Source organism: Rhipicephalus microplus, chromosome X (assembly GCF_043290135.1).
Source record: "Rhipicephalus microplus isolate Deutch F79 chromosome X, USDA_Rmic, whole genome shotgun sequence".
Lineage (NCBI taxonomy): Eukaryota > Metazoa > Arthropoda > Arachnida > Ixodida > Ixodidae > Rhipicephalus > Rhipicephalus microplus.
The window spans coordinates 196,085,720-196,099,931 of record NC_134710.1 but is presented as its reverse complement, the minus strand read 5'-3'; the positions used below and the strand labels follow the sequence as shown (position 1 = coordinate 196,099,931).

Genomic DNA, 14,212 nt, shown 5'->3' with positions numbered 1-14,212 from the left:
ATTATTTGCTATCCTTGAAAATCCTTTAATTCGATGAGTTATGCACTCTCATATTGGCATCGAAACTTCCTAAATGTGGTAGATCGGTGTGTCAACCTGTAAAACTCCCCATTTCTGAAGCAGTAATATTGTAAGGGTGCACGTGATCCAATTTTGCAAAAGCACTTGTGAAAAAAAAAAAGTTAATTTGTAGTGAGGGTGAAGCAGTAAATGTGATAGCAAGAAATTAGAATGTCACACGAAGGGCAAACAACCCCATATATGCAAGGCACCGCTCAAACATGGACGCACGAAAAGAAAACGCATAGGACGAGTGCTGGTGAACGACTGTCACAGCTCGACACTGGAAGCATACTGCTTAAACAAATCAAGAAGGATGCTAGAAAAGAACACACATGTATCCACAGGATGAGTGTAAATTAACCACTGTCACAGTTGTTACTTTTTGGTTGTTGAGAGACATGCTGCGAGTGTCAACTGTGCACAAGCTGACACTCTTGATAAGGTGGTGCCATCAAATTTCAAGGCTATAGCAAGCACCATGTGGCTTTAAGAATATATTTTAAGTCACTTCCAAAGTGTACCTAAATGCTCATTTTCCTAATCGAGGCCCATCGCGAGCGCATCCGACATTGACGTAGCTCTATAGGAAGATTAACGAAAGTTCTAGTGACGTCACGCCAAATCTGTAGTCAAGTGAGTGACCTCCGGACTTGCGCCCCGTACATACCGGCAAAGCATCGCAGCTGCTGCAGATAGTGGCGAGTTTTTTTTTTGCAGGTGCTTGCAGAGCTGACGATACTCGGCAAGATGCGTGCAAAGGTTTGTGATCCCGTGACTAAGTCAGCTACACTGCTACGTACCTGCTCAACTCGGTCCCCACAAGCAGGAACTGAAAATTGTCCAAATCAAAAAGGCGACAAATTATATAGCGAGAATAAATTAATCTTGGTGTGCGTATCGTGGTTATTGGCGTTATAATTAACGCTTGCAACAAAGAGCGCGCAAGCCACAAATATTGTGGCACGACCCCTTTAAGGCCTGACTACAAATGCACGTTGAAGCTCATCGGTGCATAACATTCCAACATGGCATCGTGCCCTCTCCCTATGGAGAATGTGGGACAAGTTAAGACTATGCTCTTTTTTTTATAGTTGTCATATCCATATATTTATTGTAAATGTAATAAAATTAGTTATTTTTGAAAATTTTTAAGTGAAGAATTTCAACTTAGCATGTCGCTTTGAGTCTTCAAAAAACTTGCAACAGGTCCTGGAAAATCCTTGAATATCCTTGAATTTTCGCTTTATAAACCTGTACGAACCTTGTAGTGGTATCTGCTGTGATCTCGAGGAGCGCACAGAAGTGTGCGCTAGAACGCACTTTGCAAACTTCGTGGCAATCTTGCACGATGATCGCAACGACGCCGTTCACATTGCAGCAGGTAATCACATTGCAGCAAGCTACTACTGAAGCATCAAAACAAACAGTCCCGGACAAGATTAACGATAAAATACGGCCACTGTCTCGCTGTCCATATCAGAAGTTACTATAGAAAAGGTGGCCTATATTTTGCGTTCTTTGAAGTTTGTGCGTATAACAAGCATGAAGAGCAAATTGTAACTGAAATGAGAATCGGGGGTGCTACTATGTTGTGGTCATCGTCTCAATCTTTCCTGGAGGACAAGTGATTTTTTTCTGGTTTTCCAAAAACCTGCAACGCGATGGTGACAAATGGCTCTTCGCGACAGCCATGGCGACAGCAGATGCTTTCGTCACCGCTTGAAAATCGCATGCATATGGTTGGGTTTGCAGAATGTTTTGTATTTGCAGGAAGCAAACGTCTGTTGGCATGGGCAGTTTTGTGACTGTCGTTTGCTGTGTGCTTATCAGCTGCGGTGTCTCTATTCACTCGCACTGTTGATGAACCCCGCTGTGGCGCACACATAATTAAAAAAAGACGGAGAACGTGCTGGGCACAGATAGGAAAAAAATATAGTGTGGCACTCGGCAAGGGGTGAGTGAGCTGAGATGGCCGAGAGGTGAGGTGTCGGCATAATAATAAAAACAGGAGAGATCCAACGGACAAGGAGGCACCAGGTGTCGATTGGCGGGACTGCAGGGGATGATTGTAGAAGATGCGTTTATTACGTGGGAGAAAAAAATCAAAATTTTGATGACCGAAGTTGGGGGTGCATTTAATATGCGAGTGCATTCATTACACAAGTAAATACAGTATATATCTAGCGCTTACAAAATGTGATAGCCAGCACTGCAATCACAGTGGACGTTTCATGAACATTAGGGTCTTTTTCAAAAGCAGTGCAGAGACTTGGTGTGTCTCTCTGGCAGAATACTTGATTGCCACAAAGCATGCTGGGGTTAGATTCCTGCTGGGAACCTGACATTTATTTTTTTGTTCATCAGGTCAATGCTGCAAATGTCAGCTTTTTCTTATGCTCTCGGGTTAAAATTAGCAGTGTTCTCGCTGTTCCTCGGTAGATATAAACGGTCAACCACCTGTGGCACTACCCGCCTTGGATGTACAGGTATGTGCCACACCTGTTGGTTTGAAAAAGTTTGACAATGTACGTGATTGGATTGTCACATTATTTATGTCATGATCAGAGAGTCGTATTCATCAAATTATCTCACCCTCCCATACTAATTTTCGTTTATCCCAAGTAAGGGGTTGATCGTGAGAGCACTTAGACATAGGCAGGTAGACAAATAGATATGTAGACAGACCCGCTTAAAGTGCCTGCAGTACACAAAGAATGGCTTCACATTGAAAATACGGTCAAACCCTGCTGATACATTTTATGCAGGACTGTAAAAAGAACAACACAAGAGCTGGGAAATGTAAGAACCGAGAAACTGTAAATATTGAGAAATTAGAGCAGTGGCTGAAGGGCACAATTTTATTTCACAACTTTTGCTTGAAAAAGATGTACAGTGTCACTTTGCATTTTTTTATGCCTGATCAACCCAATGTGTATCGGGCACTTTCATTGCCATGTTACTTTTGGCACTGCCTGCAAATCTCTGCAACAAGTCCAGCGCTGATATGCCTGATGAAGGTATTGGTTCTGGCAACTGCTTCAGCACATGCTTCATTTCCTGCGTCATCACTGATGCACACATCGGCACGATGATGCACACTTGGCCACAATGTTGGAAGATAAAATCGTGGAGGTGACAACGATGTCATCGACCTATTGCATCAAAACTACTTGTCGGAAACTTTTGTTGAATGCATCAAAATTAATTTTTAGCACTTAGACACGCCATTGACACCACGTTCAGGTGAAAGATGCGAATCTCGGAGACGGTGTTTCTGGTGACAGGACTTAAGAATGCATCATAAATGTCTCCCTCACCTCACCACTTCTGGTGATCAGTTTGGTTGTCGATCCATCAGGTAGACCAAGAAAAGCCACATGGCTGCCTTGGCCATCGCAGAGGGCCATTTCACAGCGTACAATGCAGGAATGGTGCCACTGTTGCAACATAACAGCAAAGTTCCCAATGCATTGGATCCTATCGGAGCTATGCTGGGGCTTGCGGAAAATGACGTAACAACCAGGAAAGCACAGCACCAGGGAACGTAACAGTATGGTTTTACTGTAATGCCTTTAAAAGAACCCTGAAAGGGTTTTGACAATTTTTTACAAACACATTGGGCCGGTAGACTAAGTCCCAAGGGTAATTTAGAGACCGATTTGAGCTCTCTTCGTAAACTGTCTAACTTATTTACAACGCTTTAAAGCTGTGAATCGCTCCAGATCGCTGGTACTCGGCCAAACGGGTTTTGAACCGCCCACACATCAAGTGACACGCTCTGCCCCATTGATGTCATCGTTTCCAGCTGATCTGATTGGCTGTGGAACCTGCAGCATAGACTGCCGGTATCAGATCGGCGGCAGGACTTAAGTGTATGCGGTCTCGCGCCACATCATGACGCAGGTGCCGTGAAGGCGGAGCTTACCCGGAGGGCTCCAAGGAAAAGTTGAGGGCAGTTGAGAGTCAAAGGCGGAGTGGAGGAGGAGGGTACTTTTTTAGTACTCGTAGCTCTGTTAATAATGGGTGTTTCGATTGAACTCTGGTGCGAATTATTTGCTCCAGTCATAATATAATTAAAAACGGAATGTGAAAAAAACCATTTCAGGAACCCTTTAAAGGATTAAAAGTTCCTGGTCCTGACTGTCACATTTCGATAGGTGATTCCAATGCAAGGACTCCCGATACTTGAACTAATGTGCACGTTGAAGAATCTCAAATGGTGAAAATTAATCCAGAGATCTCTGCAATGGCATGCATCGTAATCATGTGGTTTTGTCACATAAAATCACAGGAGGATGAGAGCAAGGTGGTGAATCAAACCAAAACTCTGAAGGGCAAGGACAAACCAAGCATTTGTGAACTAAACTTGGTTTGCACTTGTTCTTCTATTGTGGTTCGTGTGTCCGCAGGCCACAATTTGCAAATGTACGTTTACTGGCTAGGGGCTGGGATTCACTGGCGCAGGAATTGCTTGAAGCATACTTCATTAAGAGAATAGTTTATGCCTGCATCACTGTCCCCTCGCTTTTATTGCACAATGATGTGAATTTTTAGATTCTAGTCAGTAACCTGGTTTTTGCTTTTGTCGGCTTTGGCACCTATCTGTTTGTGCAAAGTAGAAAGACTTTCAGTGGTCTGCGTTTTGATGTATTTCTCAATCCAGCTGTGCTGTTTCTTTTTTTTTCTCTCTCTCTCTTTCACATGTACTGCACTTGCTGCGCACGATTTTCCTGCTGTATAAATTCTTGGGTGCATGGGTGTAATCAACATATTTGCAAGTCTGCGCTCTTTCTGTTCATCTTTTCTCATGTAGTTTTTTTTTTTTGGTAATATTACGTGTTAGTCTTTCTTCTTTCTCATTGCTAGTTGATTAGGAAAAGCTTTCAAATCATCTGCTTCTGTTATGTTGTTCATTGCATTATTAGCATAATGATTGCCTTGCAGCTCCTAGCTACTGAAAAACATTAATTTTTTTAATTAAATTTGTTTTGACCATGCTTACTATTTGATGCCATATGATTTATTAAGGTATTATGTTTTTTATATTCTTTAATTAAGATCATTTACAGAATTAAATGCTAAGTACCAACTACACATCTGGAACCATTAGCCAAAAATGCATGGGGCAGTATTCCCTGTTTCACATTTTTCGAAATTTATTTGTTTCAGAATATGAGCTCCAGAAAACATGGCCACCTCACAATTAGAAGCCTAGATTAGCATGTCAGAATCTTCCGTAGTGTGGCTTGTTACCTCATGCAGATATGCATGATTATTTAGTTAAAATACCTGAGTATGGCAATTTTAATGTAGTGCATAATGTGATGGTGCCTTGCAAAATGAAAACTACCACAGTTCCTAAATTACTACTTTTATACATCAATTATGTGGCTGTTAGTTTGTTTTGTATGTAATAGTTGTAGACCCTTGTCGGCTATTGGTTTCTCTGAAATGAGGCAAAATAGCAACAAATATTTTTGAAAGTTACTTGTTGAGCTTGCTCAATTTTTTATGTATTCTGTGCAACTCATAACATTTTATTTCATTGAAGTTTTCTCTTTTTTCAAGGCCGGGACTCTGCGTGGATGTCTCTTGAACGTATCGGCAGTGTGCTGTCCAAAGTTGTGGAAGTGTGCTGGCGTTTACTTGAGATTCACATGATGAAGGCTGTGCTGCTTGCAGTCTTCATTCTGGCAATATTCGATGTAAGTTTGCATATATTTGCATTAATAGTTACAGAACTTGAGCTTAAAGGTTATTTGTCATGCTCCAAAGCTTGACGCACTTGAGTACTTCAATTTGGGTTGGACAGCATGGCAAAAATGTTCCAAAGCTTGTGCGAAGCTGTATTATTTTATTATACTTTTGATGTCAATCTTCCTTGCAGTGAGAGTATGGATTCACACTGTAAGCCACACATATTGTAACTCTCTTTAATACAGGACTGGACATTATGTGACTTTACTAGGCATGTACTCTATTGTCCTTTATGAAAGGAAACACGGGAGCGCGTGCCGGCGCTCTGCGGCGGTAAGGTTCCTAGATGAAACAAGTTTCCAAGGTAGAGGCACTCGTTGTTCTTGATTGTTCTCCTCACTCTCTTGATTACCCCTCTTTTTCTCTGCCATCCGCGACTGTAATTGGTGCATTCCTTGCAAGTGATCTTGCAAATGGCTGGTGATGTTATTTATCATTATGTACAAGGTTCAAAACGAGTACACATGCGCATATGGCTCCACCCAGATTCTCGCCGTAACCAAAGACAAAGTCAAAGCCAGGACATTAACCAAAGACAAAGTCGTAGCCAGGACATAAACTGATAAAGAGGAGCATTTTCAGCATTTCAGTGTGCGCCAAATCGACCAAAATAGTCTCGCGATGCTCACTGAATGCAACATCCGCGTTTTTCAACAAAGCTCCGTTGCCGTAAAACAACAGGAAATGGTTTCGCTCTCTTCAACTTATCTCGGGCTTTTTGAGATGAAGCACACTGGAAGTGTAGCTATGAAACATTTAACGCTACTGCTTTCGTGCAACTCTTTCGACGTACGTTGACGTGGATCTGTGAACTGAGTTTATTTATAGGTTTTTATTGAAACACCAGGCGCGCGTCTATTGCACGTCTAGTGCATGCCAGTTGGTACAAATACTTGTGCGTATGCACGCATACAGAGCAACTGGAAGGCCCCGCCGCGGTGGTCTAGTGGCTAAGGTACTCGGCTGCTGACCCGCAGGTCGCGGGTTCGATTCCCGGCTGCGGCGGCTGCATTTCCGATGGAGGCGGAAATGTCGTAGGCCCGTGTGCTCAGATTTGGGTGCACGTTAAAGAACCTCAGGTGGTCGAAATTTCCGGAGCCCTCCACTACGGCGTCTCTCATAATCATATGGTGGTTTTGGGACATTAAACCCCACAAATCAAAATCAATCAGAGCAACTGGAGGGTGTAATCAACGCACCTTCAGAAACATTTCACGCTTGACCAGTTCATGCTTAAGCCAAAACGCGCTGCTTCGAGACACCTCACCAGTAGAATTCTCACTTTTCAGGAAGTTCCGAGCACCGCATCAGAATCGCCTGGCATCACGATTGTCCGAACAGGCACATTTAAAAAAACGTTACCGCACAGCTGCTGGTCAAGCATTTGTACCAGTCTGGCCGTAGTTTTTTCTTGCGTGTGCACAAGCCGGCTGTAACCGCTCGTCACGTCACGCCCTGTGGTCACTGACAGGATCCAGCAAGAAGCGCGTTCACTGTGTCACAGCACGAACAAAACACATTCGGAAGAGTGGACTAGTTATAACTGGACAAACTACAATGTACGATACGAGACGCCATGGCTAGTGGTGTAAACTATAGAACTGGACAATGTTGCCAATTGAGTAACGCACATCTTACTTGCTCTTGTGTTGTACTGTTTATTCTACGACTCATTTTGTTCCATTTTGTTTCATTTACATCTATTCACCGTAGCAACTGAACAAAAACATTTGCTTTTTTATGAAAGTTTTGAACCTTATAAGGGGTGCTTTAGGAACATAGGCGAAAAGGAAAGGGGAAGGTGTCGCTACCTTGGAAACTTGTTTCATCTAGGGACCTTAAGCGGCGGCCGCCTACAGCGCCATCAACAGACAGCGATAGAAAACACATTGGTTATCTTGTTTGTCGATAAATGACACCGAACGCGAGTCTTGGCCAGTCACGACCGGTCTTGAGGCGCGTGCTCGCAAGGGCATGCATCCAGACTGGCCGTGACCGGTTATGTCGTATTTGCCAGGTGTTGTCCACACGCCACGGTAGATTTTTTTCGCAGCAGATGACTCGCTGCAAGCATCGCCGGTTGCGCTATCGTCGCCAACATGTAATCCAGCAGCCCTTGTCTACCGACCGTGACTGGTTATGTTGTTTGCCTATAGATTGCGCCGAAAGCAAATATATTTTCTTTCACTGTCAGTTGATGGCGCTACAGTCGGCCGCCGCAGAGCACTGGCATAGTTTGCGACTAGTCAACTGCCAATTGGGGGTTTATTCATTATTTGTACTGACCACGACTTCTCAAATGGTGGGATTTTTTTTGAGTAGGCATCATCAGCCTGCACTCTGTTGCTTTTCGCCATAGTGTTCAAAACAGCACTACAATACAGACATATTTGTGCTCTCATTAAAATAAAGGCGACGAGTCATTTTAAATGCACATATGCTATAAAACGTTTGCTTATTTATCACATATGTAGTTATCATTTGGTTATCCTGGGTGTGGATTTTTAAAAAGCACCAAAACCACTACCACTCTGCAGCAGATATGGCTTTTGAAAGGGATTTGCATCATGTTCCTCGTTACTTTACGCTTGTACCTTTGTGATTGAAAATTTAATTGAATTAGTATGCAAGCAGCTTGCTTTACTGCTTGATGGGAACCACTGTTTTAGGGCTTTTTTGCGTCCCGAATTATATTGAAACACAACTCGAGCAGCTACAGAGCCAAAATTGTGGAAATCATAAAATAAGCTGCAAAAGAGTGAAAATTCTCTAAATAATTAAAAAACTGAATTATTTGCTTTTCATCCCTAATAATGAGGCTATTCTGAAACCTGTCTGCTGAAATGTGGCAGAGAGTTCTTGCTTCTACTAACTCTGTTTATTGTTTTGCAGGTGTGTGCAGTGCACATTATATTTGTGGCACTTGTTGTAGTGGCCTTACCATTCCGCTGGATGCAGCTTTTCCTCACACACTGCTGCTCCATGTGGGCCTCCATGCTGCTGCTTGCCAAAATGATTTACCAGCTGAACTTTGTCGATCGATATGGCTGGGCCACAAACTGCTCAGTGAGTGGAGTGGTAATGCTAAAAACTAGCATGTGCTCTTTTGTTTATTACACATGCATCCTCCCCCCACCCCCTTTAATTCTTGTTGGATGGATTGATAGAAACAACTTTATTGATGTTGCAGAGTGTCACTGGATTTGATGGAAATGCAACTGAATTTCCTGCTCCATTCAATGCTACCATTGACAACAGAATATGGATTGGGTTTCAAAAGACAACCAATCTTACCTCTTATTGTAAGGTGAGGCATTTTCTCATTTTTAGGCTTTTTGTTTACTAATTAACATTTTCTTCTTTATGTAGGGCTACATTATGCTGATAGTAGTATTTTCAGCACACGCAATGGTGCGTTACAGACAGCGCTTCTACCGGGCACGGCATCAGCTTCCAGAGCCACGCCCTGGTGTAGTCTTTATCCAAGCCAATCGCTCCACTGCTGATGATGGTATCAAACAGTGCCTTATGTACCTGCTCAATTACTTCTTCTACAAATTTGGTGTGGAGGTGAGTTGGTATTTCAACTCCTTGGTGTTCTGAAATGACAATGAATGGTATTTCCACATTCAAGTTCAGTGCCTCATTTGAATGCCAGCTGTTCTATTTTTTTAAATTTTGTACTACCCTTTGGGCATAATGAAATTACAAAAAGCTTTTTGCTTGTTAATTGGCTATCAAGTGCAACATAGGAATCAAAGTTCTGTGTATGTAAAGTGCAGATGTTTATCACATTTTGAAACTTCTTGGGGCCCTGAAGTTTAAGCATCAGTAATTAAGGTACACAGCTAAGTATGCCCTAGAATGACTGAGCCGAGCTAGTTGGTAGGTATTCATGTTAAAGAGAGAGGATGTGCTAACATGGATGCAAGAAAGAAGTGAAGTTCTCTCTTTTGTTTTTCTTAGCACACCAAGTCTCTTTAAGATGTGGCCTGGTTGTCTATCAGGGCAATTTGGATCGGTGCTGCTTCTTTCTTTCTGGCTGTTCTGTATATATGAACACCATTGGACTGTATACATTCCTTACGTTCTTTATCTTGTGAAGGTGCAGAGTTCTTTCAAGCGACACTTATCACATGCATCTGTTCTATCTCAAGTCTCCTAGTTCATGAAAATGTTACCTAAGCATGATGATGCTGTTTATTTTTGCTAGCACACACACTGTGCGACAGACATCAATTCATGCCGAAGGGTGTATTTACTAGATGTCGATAAATATTGTCATGGGTTTGGAAATGCCATTTCGTCATGGCTGCTGAAATAGCACCTAATGGCAGAGGACGACAACGTTTCCGCTGCGGGGCTGTCTGGAGCTTCCCTGTTGCCCTGCAATTCTCTGTGCTCTGTGCAACGTTAGCTCAATCATTCCTGACTGACAACTGCTAAATAAATACTCTCAGTAGCGATTTTGACAATATTCCCACTTTATTTATCGGTTAAGCATGTCTTGATTGTATCAAAATTTTGCCAGAAAAGTGGTTTGTTATGCTCTAAATTCGAGCTTGGAAAACCTGCTCTGTGTCATCCACAAGTTCACAGGATCATACGTGGCAACAATAAAAACATGGCTAATTATGCAGTCCTTCAAGCACCCCATCATAATTGATGACTCAGTTCAAAATGTAGTGTAGAGATAACACAAGCTCACATATGCTTGTGCTGTCATCAATACATTAAGTTGATAATTTTGATACATAACCATTTTTTCTGGGCATAAGCTGGCTTTTCATACCATAATAGGCTTGTTTATGCTTGAATAGCTGTTGTAAGTCAAGATGATGAGGACGGCAGTGTGTTAGGCAAATTCTTTGCATCACTGATGTGACAGAGCTTTATCATGGTTTTGTAGCCATTAGTTCAGGTAATTTCTATGCCAGTCCTATCATCCATACAACTGGCCAATCCATTGAGAATGTAAGCATAGGGTTTCTCTGATCACTGACACAGCGCAGGAAGCAGAAATTGAATTGCATAGCCTTGGAAAAGGCATTGCTAACAACATTGCAGACTTTTACCATAAAAGCAAAAAGTTGCCTGCATTTTATTGCAATTTTTGTTCATTTCCAACCATCTCTCTTTTTTAACGAGCTCTGGCTTCTTATCCCTTCATGCACTTGCTTTTCTATAACATCACTGCATCCTTTCATATCCAATCTTAGGCTCTCTCCCATGTATTTCCAAAGCATACCTACTCTGTGCAGGCATAAATAAAAACGCATTGTAGAAGTTGTTGAGTTTCTGAGGGAAATGTTGTAGAGCTTTCATAGAGGGTAGAGCCGATTCCCATTCCTACTTATGCCACTGTCACACCATATGGCCGAACGAACATTTATTGGGAAAATTATGATTGTATTTGACACTGCACTTCGTGTTCTGTGTCCATTGATCTGTGCCATGACACACACATGCAGCATTCTAGTCAAAGAGCTTGTAGCAAAAAAAAAAAAAGAACTTTAAAATTTTACGGTCACTTATGGGAAAACCTTTTATGCTGCTATTTCATGTGGCTATTCCCATAAGTAGTGTCATATTTTGCAAACTGTACTCTGTAAAGTTGAACAATAAAAATGTCTCGAGGTGCGAATTAAACATAATTTTGTTAGTAAAGTTTTAGGAGGGGTGTGCAAGTATTCAAGTTCCGAATTCAAATCGAATAATTCGATTAGGCTGTTGAATAGCTAGTGTTTGAGGAGGGGTGTGCAAGTATTCAAGTTCCAAATTCAAATCGAATAATTCGATTAGGCTGTTGAATAGCTAGTGTTTGAAGTTTCAGAAAATTTGATAGGATCTGAATATCTAAAATGTGACAAAGGCCAATGATGCAACTTGGTCAGGGGGGGGGGGCTAAAATTAATGCTGACATTGTTTAGTAGGTCGTTCTTCCAAACTTCCACCAATATCCTGGTTCAAAAGCGAGCATATGTTTGTTTTAAATGAGATGGTCATTTCCACATGTAGCAAAAAAAAAAACACTTGAACGCTTTGAAGCCCTTTACAACTGCACTTCAGAAATGAAAGTTCAGACTTCTTGCACAGTTCGGTTTCATTTGCCGTAAGTGCTGTAAAACTTTGACTTTGACTCATGAAACCCTCAGTGATTGGGTTCAGATGTGCAAATTCGTTCAACCAGCAGTGCCACAACACTCATTCAAAAACTTCTGTCAATGTGGTGCACATTTAAAACGCTGCTTTGAACAGGTGTCGAAGATTTTTGAGCCCAGAGCACTTACGACTATGAAGCACAACTTTATATCCTTGTGACATGAACCATATTGAGTGACCTTAAAAAAATAAAAATAAAGGAAATATAACTAGCTACCATACCCCCTCTATAGCCCTTAGGCAGCTATGAGTGCCGTGGCTGTTCTATACATGCCTGCACAAGCATAAAAGCTGAAAAAAAAATTCCCGAACAAGCGCGTAATACAAGATTTTACCACGCCAAAGTAGAATGGCATTTCATTTCATTTTTTTCTTTCTATATTCAATATAATATTGTGAAATATACATTTTTCGCCGCTATTCGGGGCTATTCGATTCAAAATAAAATTTCACTGTACGCATACCAGTAGTTTTTTGTCTTAAGGTCAGAAGTGTGCTTGATAAAAGCATGGCCATTCTGCTCCTGCAAATCTTTTTCAAGCTACATCACACAGCAGAATTAGTTCCATGGCACATTGCAAGTAATTCATACAAAACATTTTTAGCTCATTCAGTTATGACAGGACGCAGCTGCAAAATACTTTATTTTAATGCACGAACGTCCACACCCTTTCATTCAAGTAATCTGGTGTAGTAGTAGTGCTTAGCATTACTGACATCTTCAGGACACGGCTCTTTCCTGCTTCAATCTTTATGGTCGTTGCATGCCTCCAGTGCTACAGTCACAATTTTAATTGAATTTTCTTTATTTACCCAAACTTAGTGCATGATTTTAGGCCCCTGTGCCGGCCACCTTACACCTGCCAATTGTCATTGATCAACTTCCACAATATCAATTAGCTCTGCAATCATTACACAAGCATTATTTGGACGTGAACATACAGCTCATGGTGGCAGCTCATTATGTGCAGGCATAAGCCAATTGCAAAAGCTAGTGGCTGATTTTCAGTGCCCATATGCCTTAAGTATATAAAATGTGTCTGTATACAACTTAATATATGTGCAGAACATAGGCACGTTTCTGGTAATGAAAATATGAAAAGCTTTCACAGCTTCAAGCTCAGTGTAGTGCGCTTACAAAAGCTAAACATTTTGAAGATGAATATATTGAAGCACTGTTTGTCACCCTCAACATGCCTGAGTTGTTTTTCTGTGACAGCCTTGACCAGAGCAAGCATAACAACTTGTATAATCAACTACCATGAGAAGTCTAATATACAGTTGAATCTCATTAATTCGAACATGCTTAATTTGAACTTCCAGTTAATTCGAACTCACAATGAAGTCCCATCAAATCTGTGTGTATTCCAATGGCCGAAAACGCCTGTTAATATGAACCCGCAAGCACATTCGACGGTTAATTCGATCATACCGCGCTTTGAAAATGCTCTCAGCACCCCGCCCAATCCTGCAGCTACACTTTACCGCGCGGCACCGGCGACACTTTAACGCTGCGCACAAAAGAAATGAAAAAGAAAGAAAAGGCTGCCGTGGAATGTTTGCTCTCTCTCAAATGCTGATCTGCGACTCACCCGTATCACGCTTCCTTTTTTGTCCCTGCTACGTGAAGACCCTTCTCGTTCCAATGCCACGCGCGAAGAGAGGGAAAAAAAAAAAATAGAAAGCTGTCGCTGGTTTGAATGAATGTGTAGTTGAAGGAAAGGAAAAAGGCACTATTTTCTGCAGCCCTTGCCCCTTGTGGGAGCACGGCTCTGCGCCTTGAGGGTAGGGGGTTCTCGCGCATCGGTGCCACGCTTCCCCTTTTCGCGTCCCTGCCATGTAACCCTTCTCCTTTCAACGACGCCGCAAACAGAGCAAAAAAAAAAAGCTGTCGTGGAGTATTGGTTTTCTCTCAAATGCCGATCTGCTTCTCTCCGCATGGAGACTCTCCTCCTTTCTCGTCATGTGCTGGCCATGCTGCACCTGCATAGCGCTACGCAGTCGTTGTCATCGTTGTCTTTAGAAAGTGTCGGCGCTGGACATAGCTGCGCGCAACTTCTCTTGCCAGGAGAATGCTGAAGCCGAAGTAGAAATACTTTGCAAGCTGCGTGTGAAATTGATTGACTCGCTGCAAGGCAAACGTGTGCAGACACGCATCACCGATTACTTCAATTGATAACGGATGTCCTGTGATTTATGAATAAATGTAAGTCTTCTGAAACTTCCCTTG

The 14,212-nt window shown here is 42.1% G+C and overlaps 1 protein-coding gene across 2 annotated transcripts in view; it reads left to right on the top strand.

Moving 5' to 3' along the window:
* Window positions 1–14,212, top strand: part of Piezo (piezo type mechanosensitive ion channel component) — a 220,079-nt gene that overhangs the window by 78,318 nt on the left and 127,549 nt on the right. For both annotated transcript variants that reach the window (XM_037428842.2, XM_037428841.2), the window contains 4 exons: window positions 5,632–5,768; window positions 8,713–8,886; window positions 9,011–9,127; window positions 9,190–9,390. In XM_037428842.2, coding sequence (XP_037284739.2) covers window positions 5,632–5,768; window positions 8,713–8,886; window positions 9,011–9,127; window positions 9,190–9,390 — 629 coding nt within the window. The remainder of the gene's footprint in view (window positions 1–5,631; window positions 5,769–8,712; window positions 8,887–9,010; window positions 9,128–9,189; window positions 9,391–14,212) is intronic.